Source organism: Acanthochromis polyacanthus, chromosome 12 (genome assembly GCF_021347895.1).
Source record: "Acanthochromis polyacanthus isolate Apoly-LR-REF ecotype Palm Island chromosome 12, KAUST_Apoly_ChrSc, whole genome shotgun sequence".
In the NCBI taxonomy this organism is placed as follows: domain Eukaryota; kingdom Metazoa; phylum Chordata; class Actinopteri; family Pomacentridae; genus Acanthochromis; species Acanthochromis polyacanthus.
The window spans coordinates 17054387-17072902 of NC_067124.1; the positions used below are offsets into that span (position 1 = coordinate 17054387).

An 18516-nucleotide genomic window follows, 5' to 3' on the forward strand; every position below is an offset into this window, starting at 1 on the left:
GTTCTGTCATGTTTCACCGAGTCTCGTGTTGGACATTTCAAATATTAATATTGATTAAAATCATTTTACAGGCTACAGCATCTCTACATTGTCTCGTTTGTCACAACCTGAAGCTCTGTGCAGTTTAACCTCACAGCCAGCAGATGGCCAATACAACCCTGTGCTGTGTTTAGCTCACACAGAGGAGGTGTGGTCTCCACCCAGTCACACTGAACATATGTTACTGTACTGAGCAGTACAACACAGTTTAGCACCTCAGACTTCATTGTTTTCATGTGTAAAAGTTGACAGCTGACTCCTCATCAACATGGATAGCGCTTTTGATAAACTGGATGCAGCTGGTTTTCTGGAAATCTGGCAGCACTTTGATGCAGATGGTAAGAACATTTAATGTCATGTTTTATGCATAGTGGCACAGTGCAGTGTCTGCAGCTCATCTGCTGTCACTAGACATCAGTCAAACAACAACTGTGCTTACTATTGATGGAAACTGGGAAAGTAATTTAAGTTTCTGGTGAAATGTTAACAAAGGGAAAAGAAGTGTATTTTAGCTGTTTCTGTGCAAAATCCTGCCTTAAGTACTGGCTTGAATAGTGGACACAATGCAGTTTTCTACAGATACCAAGTCTATTAAGGTTCAGAATAATAAGCAGCTGTGTGAAGTTTGACCAGAAACAGCCCAAAATAAACAATTTGTTCATGATCAAAGGAAAGTCCACTGTGCATTCACACCTTTAGAGTCTATATAATTTGCTTTTCATTTGGCAGACAACGGCTACATCGAGGGCAAAGAGCTCGACGACTTTTTCCGTCACATGATGCAGAGACTCGGTCCACAGGTGAGTCGACCGATCGGTCACTAGTGATGACTGCAGTTCAGCTGAACAAACACAAAGCTGCAGCATCATGTCTGCCTGGTAAATGTGTGAGCTGACATGCAGCTTGACTGACAGAAGCAGAAGTGTTGATATCAGAGGAGTGATCTTACAAATAAAGGTCTGCATTTGCTTTTAGATTCATTTTCTGCAAACACAGGCCACTGTTGAGTTTGAAATTTGCACTAAAATCAAAGTTTGCATGATTAATTTTCTGCTTCTGAGGCTCATGAATTTCACTGGAGGTAATTTGTCATAATTAAAGTTGATTTCTGGAAGCCTGCATCAGACAGTTTGCAGTGTTTGTGGTCTCTGCTGTGTGGGCAGCTGAGCTCTGAGGATGGGTGGAGTGACTAACACAATTACACAGATCTGGAAACTGTCAAAGCAAAAGCCTTCAACATGGTGACAAACGGACCTGAGAAAAGCAGCACTTGTGCCAGTGACACGTCATGTTTACCGAGCAAAGGGAAATGAGGCGTACGTCTCTCATCGACTCCAGGATGCTAATTGGGTTGCACTAAAACAAACAGACCACCGACCACATGTTGCTTTGTCTCGCTGATGTTTGCTTTCTACCGTGATGCCTCCAGGAGAAGCAGAGCTGCTAAAACATTCTACTATCTGCTGTTCTGCTGCTGAAGCATTGAGCAACATCAGCCACACAGTGAGATTTTATCTGTCGGTCCTATAGTTTCCTCTAACGCATCAGATCCAGCAGTTCTTAACTTGCAACACAATCAGATTCATGAGGCAAGTTCAATATTTCAGTAAAACCGGCCAAATATCAGGCTTGCATTAAATGTTTACTCTCTTGGAGCCAAATATGAGTGTCAGATTTACCGGTGAAGACAAATACTGACGAAGGAAGCTCTGGCACCTCGTAGTCTGCTTTGTGCTCTGCCCTGCATGAAGCCATGAATCAGAGATCAACAGGTTTCTATAGTTACAGTCTACCCAGAAGGTCTAGGGAAAGAGAGAGCAGAAAATCAGCTCTTGCATGTAATTTTAGATTACTTTAATGGCTTGAAGCTTTTAACTGATCATGAAACAACACAGGAAACTAAATAAACCTCAGATAAGAAGGCAAGAAACTAACTTTGCAGCTTTTTTTTTGTTGCAACACGAGTTACTCAAATCCACAGTAAATTGACTGCTCTTTTACAGGTTTCTGCTAACGGATAAGTCCTACTCAATGCACGCAATGTTTAAGCATCACATACTTCATTCTGTGTGATAGAATAGATGGTCCGCGGGCAGCTTTAGGAACATCAGCTGAGGGCCAGAGGAAGCAGACCTTGAGAAAACAGATTGAAGTATCCATGGTGACATTGCTTAAAATAAGTCTGACTCAGCCAAGAAATCTTTTTTATCCAATTTGGTTTATAGGGTTTTCAAAAAATGTCATGTCTAATTTAAAGTAATCAGTGGAAAAACCAGCAGATTCTGTGTAATTTCAGTGTGTTGTCTCTCTGCAGGAGAAAGTCACTGAGGAAAGAGTCCAGAGGATGAAGCAGAGGTTCATGTCTGCATACGACGTTACTGCTGACGGGAAACTGCAGATTCAGGAGGTACAACTGAAATCGCACCTTCATTCACTTCACACAGAGGATTTATAATAAACATCCTTTTCTACATCACCACAGCTCTGTCACAGATTGGAAACTTATTTGGCTTCTCCTGCTAACACCTCTTTAATCCAGATATCCTCTTCTCATCATCGTCACCTCCTCCTCCCATCTCCTCTGCCGTATCTCTTCATCTTTAATCCGTCTCATGTTTCCATGACAATGAAACAGCATTTTCCTTATTCAAGAAGAATGGAAACTAATTTCCTGAGCTGCTGACGGGTCACACCGAGACTCTCAGCAGGAGGAGAGCAGCACTCCACCATTTACAGGAATAGTTTACTGCAGATCCATACAACGCATTAAAACTGGACAGAAGCAATAAAGATCCACTCTGAAAGGCTCTACAGTTCTACATGGCAAAAAGCCCAAAGATCTTTCTGAATGTCAAGAGTCAAACATCCACAACAGATTACTTGTAATTACAAAATGAGGCTGAAATTTGTTTTTCTTGGAGTCGATTCACTGAATGAATCAAACGTGACTGACATCTGAACAAGCTGCAGGCGTTCTCAGTGATGTAAAGTCGTATTTTACAGCTTCTGAGCTCTCTGGTTTATTAATACAGAAGCATCTCATTCGTCCATTCATTCATTAGGCCAATCCCTTAATACATCGCACCCACAGACCCTCAAGCTGAGGAAAAAAAAAATCAATACGTCTCCCATAAGTGTCCTGCTGAAGATTTACTGCAGCTGATGCAGGAAACGTCTGTTCTGAGCTTCAAGTTTCTGTACCTTCTATTTATACCAACTATATTCTATAATTTCAATAACTCTGATTTTAAACCAAAAATGTAAAATCTGCCACACTGGGATCATTCTGCTGAGGTATTTAGCAGTCAGACAAAACTGAATGAATAAATAAGTGTCACTGCCCTATAGTTATTATTTCATGCTGACAGAACCAGGTCTGTTTAAACGAAAGGTGAGGTATATCTGCAAAACTGAATGGTCACCAGAACGTTAAAACTGTACGTATAAAGTCAAATCTGGTAAAAATCCGCTTGAAAAGTTTGGTGACAAAACTAGATTTAAAGAGTGTCAGGAATTTTTTGTCAGTGAAGTTCTGACTTCTCCAAATTAATACTCAGAGTTGTCTCTCTAGTCAAAGCAAAGTTCTAGTTGCGCAAAGAATCACCAGAGCAGAGCAGAGTCTAAACGAGTGAGTGACAATAGGTGGAAACAGTTTAATTTTTAATCAGGCACATAAACAAGTAACACTGGTATTATCAGTTTCTGAGCAGCCAGTTTCAGCCGGCTGCTTGCAGGATCAACTTGTTATATTTTCTTTCTTCTTTTTTTTTCTGCATTTATTCTCATTGTTTAACTCCATGGAAGGGGTGTCAACACTTTATGAGATTAATGCATATTTTAGTCTTGCAGCCAAATATCTTATTATTTAGTGCATGTGTGTGACCATTACCAGCCCTCCCTGAAAGCTAAGCTGACACTTTTTATTACATTTCCCTGTTTAAGAGCCAGGGAGGGCAGTGCTACACCTCAGTGGTGATGTGAGGGGAAACAAAGGGGTTTTACAGGACGAGAGGGGACGGACAGGGACAGGGACGAGCAAGCGGCGCTATTACAGCTGAAGAATATCAGGTGTTGTGTTATTCCCAACTAATAATTACCCATCAATAAGACAAACAAACAAACACATACACAAGAGAACAGAAAACCAACCAAACTTGTTATATTTTCACGTCGAAAGTTAAATCATGGAAATTTACTGATGACGTTGTGTTATGAGTTCACAGTCACACAGTTATACAGTAGTTTGAAATCATAAAGAGCATTTAATCATTAACATCATTATAATTTTATAACAAAGAGCTTTTTTTTTTTCCAAGTTTACATCATGTTCACGTCAGTGCAACAATCAGCTGGTTGTCCCAGTTTTACACAGCAGATATTCGTTTTTCTGATACATGTTTCATAGGCCCTGAATCTAAATCCTAGAATGCCATCGAGAACAAAACTATATTTTGGTTAATGTCCACTTCACTCAATACGTACAGTGTTGACCGTAATGCCGACCCAGTCGATGTAGTCGGTCTGTTCTGTTTCCAGCAACTGGATACCTAGATGGTAGTGTGCATGCTAGACAGATGTCACAAAACTAATATATCCAGAAACAAGAAATTCTGAAGGAAAAATTCTGAAAAGTGGCCATATTTATGTTTCTATATGGAACTGCAGGTTTACTGCAGGTGCTAAAGGTTTTAGAAAAACTGCAAATTAACAACAACAACATGTGAACTGGTGCAACAACAGGCCTGATGTGATGTCTGGAAAATCAAATCTAATAGACAGAATCCCAATATCTGCTGCAGAAACTGCTCTTATGATCCTAAAAAATACAAGAAACACGCTGCTGGTTGTTAGTAAATTTTAATCTATTGCAACATGGAGAAAGGCAGAATCTGTTGAACGTCAGTGAACTTAAAAATCTAAAAGTTCGACAAGTGTAACTACAGAATTCTTCTTAATCCATCAGAAACTGTCCGGCGTTACTGCATGTCTTATAAAGGTCTGAGGTCTCTCTTTCTCAACTAAAACAGCCTGAATCTGAAAAAACAAAGGTAAAATATTCTTGAATAGATGAATAACATCAAATAATAATACAAATGAGCTTATACAGTTGTTTTCACGCATCGTCACAGGGTTTTGAACAAAAGAAACAACTCAGACTTTCCTAAGCAGGTATTCAGTAAGTTTGACTTAAAAAAAAAACACGCTTTCACACTGTCTGTATCTTAAAATGCTGAACACAAAACATTCAAAGGCTATTATTTGACTAATTATTTTGGTAAAAGATTTGCTACCAACTTGGTTGTCCATAGCACTGACTATTGTGATATCTCTAAATGTGTCTCTGACATTCTTTGCCTGAAAAGTAATTTGTCATGTTAGTTCCGGACACGCCGTCTATTCTGCTCTACAGCTGGGGTTAGAGGAAGTTAGTGCTCCAGTGCAGCGTCACGTGGCCTGACTAAGCATTTATTGTAGTTTTGATGCTGAAGATCTGTAGAAGCCGAATCTGATAAAATGCTATAATTATTCTACAGCACATCAGACCTACTTCCTCTTTCTACTTGCACTTTCAGTTTTGTATTTCTACATTGTTGAATCCAAACATTTATTATTTATTAGCAGCAACAGTTCTACATAGAGAGACGCTACATTTAAACCAGTTAACTTCCTTAGTGGTCAGACTGTCTGAGGTCTGGGGACTGAGAACAAGTATGACCGTTGGAAACATGAAAATCCTGGTTTCTATTCTATGATCTCCATTAGAAAACTGTCATATATTATAATAATAATTTTTTGAGAAGTTCTATTTGTATCTACTGTGGTGTTACAAAATAAATCTGAAAATCCTGAAAAATCTGAAATATGAGCAGTGCTGCTGTTGGAATGACGGTTGGTGCAGTGCGCTTCTTCCATATTTCAGCTTTGTCACTGCAGCATCATCATGAATTTTAATTGGATTGATGATCGCGGCCAGTTTAATCTGCTAATGGAGGCTGATATTGTTAAAGAAAGAAGGACAAGAGAAGAGCATCATGAACTGGAGGGAAGCCAGGAGTACCGGAGTTCATCCAAACAGCTTTGGTTAAATCTACGGAGGTTTTCAAAACTGTCTGCGGCTGAAAGAGTTTCATCTGATACTTTGTTTTTCTGCAGAAAACAAAAACTGACCTCCAGCCTGATAAGGGTTAAAAGACCAGACAGGATCAGACTGAACCGTTTTGGAGTCTGTACATTAAAGCTGCTGTCCGGAGTTTGAATCACAGCGTCTCCCGAAACACTGTTGGTCCCTCCCTCCCTTTATTTGTGCACATGCGCAGTACCTGAGAGGAGTGCCCGGAGTGCTGCAGCATCTTGCCTGTTTTGCTGTTTTCCACTCTTCTACATTTAGTACATTTAGTAAATAATAGAGGAATTACGTTAGAATGCTGTATTGAGTCTAACTTGTCTTAATACCAAAATAACATGAATCTGCTAGGACGAACGAGTAAAGTTTCAATATGTGATTACACTCGTGTATCCCTCTCGATGACGTTGTTTATCAAACTTAGTGCATTTACGCGTGTATATGTGTTACATTGTTTATTTATTTCTATCTAGAGTTCAGAATTGCATGACTCCTCTGACGAAGAGTATGTCCCAGACGCCCCAACATCTTCCTCCAGAGGTCGGGCATCTAAACGAAGCCGTCAGGCGGGCTATGGAGGCCGTGGTCGGGGAGCGACGCGAGCACCCCGAGCCAAAAAATGTCCCGCAGTCTCTTGGCCTGACAAGCCGTGGGATTGGTAACTTTTCCGGAAGTTGCTGAGCCCTGATGCTCTCTCCTCCACAAGCAAAACAAATGTGCGCACGGTTGCGTAGTGCGTAGCTCGCCCACCTCTGCATGGGCTTGCTTGCTGTGCGCGTAACCGTTGATTGACAGCATGACAAAGCTGAAGCTCGAACTTGATTGGTCGGCAGCGACCGGCGCTTTTTGGAATAACATGGGGGTCTATGAGAGGAAGGCGGAGCTCAGAAATAAATTTTCATATCGCGTTATACTAACTTTATATTATAGTATCGAAATAGACTAACACATTTAAGCTTTGTTAAAAAGTGATACATAAATTGAAAACAAACGGAAACTCCGGACAGCAGCTTTAAGAGCATCTCCTTGAGTTTCGTCCACAGTGTAAAATCCTTAGACATCATTATAACTCACTCTTTGGTTCGTTTTCCAGTTGGCCCACATGATTCTGCCCGAAGATGAAAACTTCCTGTTAGTTTTCCGCAGAGAAGCTCCACTGGACAACAGTGTTGATTTCATGAAGGTAAAGTCACAAAACGCACCGAACAGAATCATGAAATCACAAAGCGATGTTGGTACAGATGATAATGACAGTGATGATCATACAGAAGCACTAAAACTACAGAGGTTTGCTGACTGTTCAGCTAAACTCAGTCTCTGATTCAAGGCTTTTAGCTTGAACTAGGATCAAACAGATGGAATCAAAGATGCAACAAGTGAACATTTTCCTGCCTGAATAGTAAAACCAGACTGACCAGAAAAAAGGCCAAAGGAACAGAAAAGAATTTATATGTGACTCAGTTTCAGCACAAAGTATGGGGAAGTTTTCCAACCAGGAAGTCAATGGAAACTTTTAACTTTGACAACAGCTTTTTAAAAAAGTATCTGAACTGAATCTGCACTTGTGTTGACCAATGTTAAAATTCCAACTAGCTGAGATGTCCAAATAGATCAACTGGATAAGCACACGACCCATAAGCAGAGGCTATAGTCCCCGGCACAGTGGCCTGGGTTTGATTCCAGCTCATGGCTTTTTGCTGCGGGTCTTCCTCCTTTCTTCTCCTTACTTTCCCGTCTGCCTCTTTGCACTCACTGATCTAATAAAGCCAACAAAAGGTCAAAAAACTATCTTTAAAAAAAATTACAATAATTCCAACCGGCCACCATCAGTCCAACATTCAGTAATTGTAAAAACATTCACGAAGGTTCACAAATATTTGGCATCCTTCCGAACACATTTTCTGGTGCTTTCAAATAAGCTCTGATAAATTATCTATCTGCTGCTGAACACAACTCTGTCAGCCTTTATTTCCTGTTCTAGCCTAACACACTCACACGCTACATTTAGATGACTGTCACACTAAAACTTGCTGCTGACAGTTAATGAATCCTTTCTGTTGACATGAACTGACAGTGGCTGCAGCTAATTCCCCTCCAACGCTCGAGCGGTCGACTTTTGTCAGCTTTGAAATGTACTTTACAGGTTTATTATTCACCAAGTTGATTTCTCAAAGAGGCACAGCATTAAATTAGCCAAACAGAATGACAAAAATCACCCTAAAGACTCTGATATATCCATTTAATGGCCCAACTGTAACCTGCAGACCTGGATTTCACCGTCAAACTGTGCACTTCCTTGTAAATATCCAGTAGAAACAGATCAATAACAGCAGGTATAATGAGTTTACTCTGCAGCCACCATCTTCAAACCAACCACTGTACATCACGTGTATTTCCTGATTCGTCCTCTTCACTCTGCTGCAGATCTGGAGGAAGTACGACGTCGACTGCAGCGGCTACATATCTGCTCAGGAGCTCAAGGTCTGATCGTCAACACGTCATTACACAGCAGAACCAGACCTGAATATCCGTTCCACTTCACTGTTTCCTGTTGTGTCATTGCTTTAGATCTTTGTCTTTAGCTTCTGACACCATGTTTTTGTTCAGCACACAGATTCACGGTAGATTCTTGGTCAGATTTATGAAGTATTGTGGTTTGGTTTAGAAATAAAACATCAGAACTAATCACATGAAGGTATCTAAAATATTACTAATGATACTAAAGCACCTTGTTAATATTTTTGCATTTTATCGCAACTTTCTCCCTCTTTAATCATGTCTAGCTTTATAATGTGCAAAAACGAAGCTTCCATTACTTTCGTAGAATTTGTAAATTGTGTTTTAACTAATCACCGCTAAGCTTGACGGTTTTGTTGTCTGATAAACATCTCAGGCCTTCCTGAAAGACTTGTTCCAGCAGCACCGCAAGGAAGTGCCATCCGATAAGCTGGACGAGTACACCGACGCAATGGTAACACATGCACACGCTAGCAAAACTCAGGCATGACTTCCTTGATGTGAATGAGAACGATCGTTTGGAATCTATGTGCAGAAAGTCTGAGTTCACAACCAGCTACAACTTTAAAACAGCTGGAAGCAGTTTTTTCCCAGATATATTGAGTCAGATTTGTTCTCTGAATTACATCAACTCAGAGTAAGATTTAATTATTCCCATTTGGCTCTACATTTACTATATCTAGCTGTTGTTAGAGGTGGTTAAGAGTGATAGTTTTTGCAGTTTTCTAGTCGCATTTTAATGAGTGAAAGCTGTTAAAGACTGAAAATAATTCACTTGCTGTAACAAACTGTTTTACCAAACAACTGCTACATGAAAATATGGTTCTAAAGGAGAAAATAAGCTATTTTTAAGAGACTTTTCACTAATAGTAATACTATGAAGAAGAATTAAAAGGAGAAGAAGGAAAAGACTAAGATTAAGAATCAAAATAATAAAAATTAATAAGAAAACGACTAAGAATAATAAAAAGAATATGACGAATAAGAAGAATATTCCTGTACCAGCTTTAAAAAGCTGAGTTTCCAAAGTGCTTCATGGACAACGTTGAAGACTAAAAACCAGAAAGAAGAAATAAAGATAAACATAGTAAAAAATATTTTAAAATGAAACAATTCAAAACACCAGATAAATTAAAAGAATCAAAAATGCCACATCCAATAAAAAAATAAAAGATAATAGAAGGTTAAATCCATAAAGACAAGGCTAGAAGTAATAATAATAATAGTAGATAAATAAATTCATAAATAGATAAAGGGTAAAAAAGATTCAAAAAATATATAAAATTTTAAATTATAATTTAATTACAAAATAAGTTTTTGGGTGTGCTGCTGTCACAGAACAAAGACTAAAAAAGAGAATGGAATGTAAATATATGGAATTATTCACCTTCCTGAGCTGCTTCTGTAGAGACTTTGTCTGATTTTTGTGCTTTTTTTTTTTTTACATTTCAGTATATTTCCTGTTAAATAAGTGTTAAAAGTAGAACAGAAAGATGAATTGAGGGGAATGTTTTAGAAAGAACCAGCGATGAGAAGTTTTTCATGCTTCTGGGTTCATTTTATTTCTCCTGCAGATGAAAATCTTTGACAAAAGCAAGGATGGGCGTCTGGATCTGAACGACTTGGCCAGGTACTCAGAGCCAAAGACCTCTGCTAAATTCTAACAGTTTAAAGGCACTGAAACGATCGGACATACATTAAATAATGCAAGATTATTTCAAAGTGTTTTTAATACTCAAATGAACATATGTGAAAAAATCCTTCAAAGAAATGTACAAGAAAAAACACTTTGTGATAATTCTCTCATAAAAGATGTTTTGTCTGATTAAAATATTGTGTATTGATATTAAAAATGTGCATTTATTTTGAAGGATCTTGGATTTACAAGAGAATTTCCTGATCCAGTTCCAGATGGATGTAAGTGTGTTTATGTGTCTCTTTTAGAACATTTTCTAAAAGTTTCGTGTTTTAGATAAAAATAAAAGTATAAATGTTTGTTGTCGTCTTTATCTCGTACCCTCCTGATCTTTTACCAACTTCTCTTTCTTATAAGGCCAGCAGCAAAGAGGAGAGAAAGAGAGACTTTGAGAAGATCTTTGACCATTATGATGTTGTGAGTACAGTAATGAGACAAGGGTTTGTTTTCCATTTTATAATTTCATTATATCTAAACTAATTACTGTTCAGTGATGCAGGAAAATATGTGAAAATGGAATAATGTTGCTGCTGAATCCTGGGAGCTCTGGGGCATTTCAGGGTCATTTGTTGTGCAGTCTGACCTGCTGTTTTAAATCACTGCAATAACAAATCCATTACTGTGCATTTATTTTCCATACAAAGTATAATCTAATATATTTGGGAGACATCTACTGCAATTTCAAAATCTGATTGCTCTTTTTGATGCACAGAGAAACAACTTGTATCAGTTAAAAGGCTAAATTCTGTTGTTTATTTTGGTATTTTAGAGGCTTATGATAGGAAATGATAGGGACATGATCAACCTGGATGAAAAAATGAGTAAAGATACGCCTTTGCAGAAGCTTGATCCGTCTTCATAAAATAATATGTGATAAACAAAATCACAAAGCTCTTTCTCTGCTCATCTTTGCCATATATGAACATAGTACATTGCAGACAGTAACACGTGCAGATATTAACACATCCATGCGGTAAAAAAAAAGAAAATTTAAACTAATAATCTAACAATCACCATCAACTTCCTCCATTAAAGGGGACATATTATGCAAACCTCACTTTGCGAAAGTGTTCTTACAGTGTTGCAGTAGCTCATTATGAGGTTCGAATTTGAAAACTGTCTGTTTCCTCCCTGCCTTGCTACACCACATTTTGTGAAAATGCCTGCTCAAACGTCCGATTTTGATTTGGGTCCGCTTATGACGAAATAAGCGGATTTAACTCCTCCCACTGACTGCGCCCCCCCTCCGCACTGTCCTACCAGCGTGCGTTGTCCTGGGTGAGGGAGGGGGTTCTGGAGTGGCGGTTCCCTCACAGCGCCACTCTTCTCTCGTTTCCCAGAGCTCGGCTTCTCAGTGCGGGCGCCGGGCAGGCTCGTGCGAAGTGACCAGGCTCATGGCACCGGTAGCAGCTGTCTGGAGAGTGGCGGCGACAAGACGACGTAGGCGGCTCGGTCTCTCGCCTCTCTTCTTCTCCGGGCCCGCTCTCAGCCATCCTGACGTGCGGCTTGAACGCGGAAGTCGTGGGGGGCCGGGACGTGAGTCTCTCTCGGCTTCTCGTAGTGCCTCGGCTGCCGGAGCATCTCCCCAGCCGCCAGCAGCCAGCCGCCGGGCACCACCAGCCGATAGTGGGGAGCCGCCCGGCGCCACTGCTGTGCGGAAAGCAAACACTCAGCGAGGCACTACGTGAAGCCGAGAGAGCGGAACGCGCACTCACGTCCCGGCCCCCCACGACTTCCGCGTTCAAGCCGCATGTGAGGATGGCTGAGTGCGGACCCGGGGAAGAAGAGGAGCGAGAGACCGAGCCGCCTACGTCGCCGCCGCTCTCCAGACGGCTGCTACCGGTGCCATGAGCCTGGTCACTTCGCACGAGACTGCCCGGTGCCCGCACCGAGAAGCCGAGCTCCGGGAAACGAGAGAAGAGTGGCGCTGTGAGGGAACCGCCACTCCAGAACTCCCTGGCTGGCTGCCGGAGGCTGGGGAGATGCTCCGGCAGCCGGCAGAGCATCTCTCCTGCTAGCGGCTGCTGCCTGTGGCGGCCCACCGTTTCGCCGCGGCGGGTTCTTGATGTGGTGGAGCTGTCGGGGATTACGGGAGCGAACTCTCCGCTGGCCGGCTCTTTTCCTCTTGGGTTTGCTCCCAAGAGGCAGCTCAGTCCCTCGGTGACAGCTTGTTGGAGCTCCCTCAGTTCTTCCTCCATCTGCAGTCGGGCGAGCGCCATCCCACTTCTGACACCAATGTAGCACTGAGCGCGTCCTCTCCCAGAGAGGGGAGGGGGAGTGGACAGATGTGTTCATTTGCATACCTGGAAGCAGGCCCAGTAACAGCTTGTTCTGAGGAGGGCTGGTGAGAACGAATTTTTCGACCGCTGAAACTCCGAACAAAGGATGATTTTGAGCCGAACAAACTTAAATACTATGTTTTTGGGCTTCTGAGACCTACATGACGTGACTGAAAAATAGCATAATATGGGACCTTTAAACTTCATGCCAATCATTTCTGTTTACAGGGTAAAATAACATCAGGGTAGTTTTAAATAATAGTTTTGTGCCTTTAAAAAAGAAGTCTTTGGAGGAAATTAAAAATAGTTTTTGTCTTATTAGATTTTCTTTGGTTCATTCATGCAGATAGAAAAGCTGCAATGCAATGATTTCACATTAATATATTTATGAATTAAAAATGAATGGGATCCTAACATACAGACATGAACAGAAACCATTAAAAATTTAGAATACACCCAAAGCTCTGCTCTTTTAATGCTTTGCTTTTGTCGGTCAGTATAGCCTTCTTTAACCCTTTCCTCAGGTTAATTCAGGACCAGCTCTCCGTTTAAAGGGTTAGATTCTATCTGCCTATTAGTATTCCACCTAACAGGTTTCAGCAGAATAATTAAGCTGGTGTCGAGGAATACTCGCCTAGGTCCTAACTGTCTTCTTCCAAACGTCTTACCCCTCTTACTCCAATAAATACTCTCTTACTAAGCAGCCCACCTAAGTAGTAGAATTGATTTATTGAACACGTTTGTTAACGACAGCTTTCCTCTTAAAACTGTGGCACTTGTTGATATTCCTAGGTTCGTTTTAGAGGTTTGGATAACTAACCTCAGGGGTAATGTTTAAATAACTAGTTGGATTAAAGTAACCTTTAAGAACCATTAGATTTAATGCACACAATCAACTTATCTTTTTACCACTATGCAGAATAGGTGAATCATAATCATTTCATTAGACTTCTCTTTAAATGCAATATAGCGTTTTATTAAGCAATTATTAGCAGGGGCACAGCATTAATTCATGATTAAACAATTTAATTATTTCTGATTATTTCTAACTAAACTAAACTAAGCTGAGCATACCTAAGAATCTTCTCTAATTAGTAAATTTAGGAGAGAGAGCGGACAGCGTGGCCACCGCTGTTTCACCCAGTCTTGACCTGCGTCTAGTTGAACTCCTCTGTAGACCGGCAGACTCAGTACGAAGTCTTCTTTGTGGGCAGAGGGTGTTCTTCCTAGGCAGGGGGATTGGAGAGGTCCCGAAAGCCAATCGTTGGTCTGGCAGTTATCTTTAGTAGCAGCTGGAACACAAGTGCGGGCGTCTCAGCTGTCTTCTCAGTCGGATGGTGGTGGTGGAAAGCTCCCGTCTCATCAGTCTGTGGTGGGTCACTGGGTCCTCCAGCCCCTGGAGTGGAGCAGCCCTCTGCTGCTGCCTCCTGTGCCTCTCTGGATGCCATGGGTGCTTGCCTCTCTTCATCTCTTTGGAAAACTGCAGACCTCTCAGGACTCTCCTTTCAGCAGAGTGTGGTCCTCGCTTGTTGAACAAAGTCAGAAAAAGACTTTGCTTCCAACGATGTTCTCAGCGAACTCTGGAGCCTAAGTCCCGTGTTGTCTTCACGTCTCTTGGGTGAAAGGTCCGGTGAAGATTCTTCAGAACTCTGACAATGCTCCCCGGCAGCTCCGGTGAGCAGCATCTCTCCCCTCCGGGGGAGAACTCCAAATTCAGTGTCTTTGACTCTCTCTTTTTATAGTGTCATCCTCTAATACACACATCTCTGGCTAGGTACGCCCCTGACACCGTCTAACTCATGCAATCAACTTGTTATCACATACATCAGTAATACAGAAGTCATGGTTTTACAGCAAATACACAGCATCCACCTTCCGTTGTTAACACACACGCACATTGCTTGAGACATGTTGCCAAGACCATATTTGGCCACAGAACTTCCTCAATGTCCTCCTTTCTGCAGTGTCATGGTGACTTCTGCTTTTTGCCCTGCACACAGCTCAGAACAGCACAGATTACTTCAAGTCAAAACTCATTTAGTTACACTGAATCACTTCTTTAAATCATTTTTCTTAGCATGATCAAATAACTCATTTTAAATCATTCTCTTCTATAGCAATCATCATTTCAAGAATATATATCAGCCTATTAAAATCATTCTTGCATCAAGCATAAGCATAATCATGTGGTTAACTTATATAGTTTCTCATTTTAACTTTTCATTGGTTTGCTTAAAGCTTTTATTTAGGTAGTGGTTGCTCCTGGGATCTCAAATAACTAGGCCCCACTTGACACTTTTCATTTGCTAGTAATGTTTAATTTTGGAGATTTGTTCCCTCAAATCTTTTTCTGCTTTTTGCAGACCTTGTCAGAGTCACATAACCAGGAGAGCAGAAGAAAAATTTCCAATCTGCTCAAAATTGCACAAATTTGTCTCCATAAGCTGGGAATGAAACGTAGCCACATGGGTCTTTTTTTCCCTCACAAATGTTAATATCTAACTCAAATGAGCTTTCAAATTTTTCTATTTAAGCTTGGACTGATGGAAAACTCTCTGTTAATTCTTCAACTTGCAAAATCTAGCTTTATGTTGGGAGCATAAAAACAGCAACTCAAGCTCTTAAACATGCAAAATTACAACTGAAAAGCTTTATTCTGAATGCAAACACACGTATTGTTTGACTAAAGGGGGAGCTGTCGTGTTCTACAGAGCGTCATTTTACTAAGCAGGAGGCTTTGGGTTCAAATCCAGTCGTGAGCAAAAGTAGAGCTTTCAGAAGACTGTGTGGCTCATATTGTGTGTGGTGTTTGCACTAAATAAGAGAAAACTGCAAGATTCTAGTTAAAGCTAAGATCAGCAGTAACTATTAAGGTCACGTCTGCATCTTTGTGGACGGATACCACAGCGATACTAGGATTAATGCCGAAGAATGTAAAATATACAGAACTTAAAGCAAAACACAGGAAAAGTAACTACTAGAGAGGATATCCGTGCAGTAGGAAACACCAAAAAAAAATGCTATTTAACTTCAGTGTTACTGTTTTGTGACTTTACCAGATTGTTACAAAGATCAAAGAGCATCAAGAGAGTATTTTCTGTTTGTTCGATTCCAGATTTCTTATCAAAAACACACAGAAATCATCTCCACTAATATTTTTCACTGCAGATTGACACTATTTTCAGATTGATTGCTGTAAATAAGAGGTCTGAGTTCAGCCACAGTGACTCCATTTAGCTGCTGTTATCTGTAATGAAATAAAACGGCCGTGATGTAGTCGAGTCACAGCTCAGGTTGAAGAATTAACCGTCATCCTGATTAACGCTGCAGCTCTGGAGGACTCACTGATGAGCTGCTTCTGTTCTATACCATCAGTTTATGATCTTCTCCAGAAGAAACAAGAACACATGATCCATCTGAAAGCTTTTCTGCTGCCTGGAACTAGTTTCAATTTTCAGATTTGCTTTGTGAGAAGAGTCATTGAACTTTTACTGTAATTGAAAATGCTGTAAAATTGAAGCTGAAAATTTCATTCTGGCTGCATGCAAAAACAAAAGGTGTTAAAGGCACAGCAAAGAGCTTTTTGTCAAGTGTTACAAATGCTGTATTAATAGCAAGTTTTCATGGATGATCTTGGGTGAAAATATGTCAAAAGTTACAGATTTTAAAATTAAAGAGCCTTTGTCTCAACGCAAAACATCTCATTTGGCCACATTTTAATTTCTATGCGTATTTGTAGTCAGATTTTCAGACAGAAGCATTATATTTATGCAGAAATGTGACTCTCAAGTTGCACTAAACATTACATAACCTGTAGGTGGAATTGTCCAACAATTGTGAGCTGCTTCTGTAAATTATTGTTTAATATATTATATTATAAACGATTTTACATGGGGAAAAAAACACATTTCTTTACTTTTCAGAGTAAAACTGGAGCTCTGGAGGGTCCTGAGGTGGACGGATTTGTCAAAGACATGATGGAGCTGGTCAGGGTAAGAGTCTGTGTGTTTTAATGAACATGTGTCATGATGGTCAGACAGTGTTTTTGACCCAGAATGCTGTAGTTTACTTATGAAGATGTATTATAATGAAAAAAAAAAATGTGTGTTGATACTGACTATAAAGGTCAAATGTTTTACTCGCAGTGAAATATTTAGTGAACACCTAAATTATGTTGTGGTGCAGCTAAATGAGCAAGTTATTTGCAGCCGTGCAACTGATGTAAAGCGTTTATTTGAAGCTCTGGATCTTCTAGAATTAAAATAATATCATTTTAAATTAAGAAGGTGCTGTTAAAGATTTAGCAACAAGATTCCAGTATTGAGCTGACGTGTAAAATTAAACGAATAATTTATCAAGTCTGATATTTAACATTTTGAAATGACTTATTTTCTTAAATCAATTCCCGATAAATAACTTTAAATACAGTTTATGGCTCCAATGCAGCTTCTTTTCTCAGTGTCACAATCTGATTGGCTACATGCCACAAATAATAAATTATCAGCACTGAAGGAGAAATATTTAAAATATCTCTTTTTATTCAAATTAGGTGAAACATGCACGTGTATATTGGTCCCAAATATCAGTTATCAGCCTCTTTGATTGGCAATAATCAATATCAGACGTTAAAATTTAAACATATTGGTTAACTCCTGCTATGCATCACCTTAAATTTAGGAATTATGAATTCTGGGCACAATATGGCAGCATGTTTTGTTCAAGGCCAAAAACCAGACAGAATTCCTGTTAAAGAAAAGGTTTTCTGTTGTTTAAGTTTTGATATTTTAGCTAAAAAGTGTAAAACTCTGACCTGTGAGGACAAACTCTGTCCTCCTGTTGATCTCCAACCTGCTAAGGCATTAAACGGGACAAAAACAGCTTCATTAAAAGCCTTGGTGCTGTTTGCATGTTGTTAACGCCACATTTCCCTCTAAATGATTTTCCCTCTGCAGCCCAACATCACAGGTCCTGATCTAGACAAATTACGAGTCGTTCTGCTGCGTCACTGCGACGCAAACAAGGACGGAAAGATCCAGAAGAATGAGCTGGCTCTGTGTCTGGGAGTCAAACCCACACCTTAGACCTGGATTATAACCAGCCTGATGTTCTGGTCCAGGTCGGTCTGATTCCTGGGTCATTTAAAGGTCAATGTTCATAACGTTTGTCTGGATAAGATAAAAACTCAGTCTGACACTATGTAAGTAAAGGAAATAAATTAGCTGAGATGAGTTTCTTGTGCATGTTTAAGACCAGAATTCAAGAATGAGATGTGAGTGTTTATTGGTTTAAATGGTCTGTGCTGTGAGGGGTATTCGTCCGTATGCTGCTCAGAAAAACATCTAAAAACATGATGTTTGAACCTGAAGCACACTGACTTACTAACATCTGGCCTCCTGCATGTTTCTCTGAATCAAAGTGCAGGGTGCTGCTTTGTGTGTTTTTAATATAAAGTTCATTTAAGAAAATAAACAATCATGGCATGTTGTTGATTCCTTTCTCCTGTCATTTAGACTCAATCTTACAGATGTCTTAAGCTGATATTTACTGCATCATCCGTTATTCTGTGGACATTTTAAATAATTATAAGTGTAAATAATTCAAAGGTGAATGCTGCATAACCTTTGGAATGATTGTCAGTTTTTTGTCCGAAACATTAACCAAAAGCAAAGGATTAATTCTAATGTTTAATCGTTTCTGTGCAGTCAAATACAGCAGGAGGAGCTACAGTACAATATCACAGGATTTTATGGTTATACCCGACTGATTTCATCAAAAACGCTGCTCTAAATCATGTGAATTGGTGACAGTTCAAGGGAAAAAAACAATATAAAACATTACAGAAGGTGTTTGGATGCTGCCAG

At 40.0% G+C, this 18516-nt stretch overlaps 1 protein-coding gene across 1 annotated transcript; it reads left to right on the plus strand.

Moving 5' to 3' along the window:
• The first annotated feature begins 210 nt into the window (after window positions 1–210).
• Window positions 211–18144, plus strand: LOC110964691 (secretagogin-like). Its single transcript, XM_051956398.1, has 11 exons — window positions 211–377; window positions 769–839; window positions 2354–2446; window positions 7257–7346; window positions 8588–8644; window positions 9057–9134; window positions 10255–10310; window positions 10552–10597; window positions 10734–10793; window positions 16579–16647; window positions 17608–18144. Exons 1-11 carry the CDS (start codon window positions 308–310, stop codon window positions 17734–17736), a joined length of 819 nt encoding a protein of 272 aa, XP_051812358.1. The 5' UTR covers window positions 211–307; the 3' UTR covers window positions 17737–18144.
• Window positions 18145–18516: the final 372 nt, after the last annotated feature.

Bases quoted from the DNA above. Each gene is read 5' to 3' on its own strand.
- LOC110964691 (XM_051956398.1), top strand. From the start codon at position 308: ATGGATAGCGCTTTTGATAAACTGGATGCAGCTGGTTTTCTGGAAATC. The intron at 840-2,353 runs GTGAGTCGACCG...GTCTCTCTGCAG, and splicing joins TGCAGAGACTCGGTCCACAG to GAGAAAGTCACTGAGGAAAG. The intron at 16,648-17,607 runs GTAAGAGTCTGT...TTCCCTCTGCAG, and splicing joins ACATGATGGAGCTGGTCAGG to CCCAACATCACAGGTCCTGA.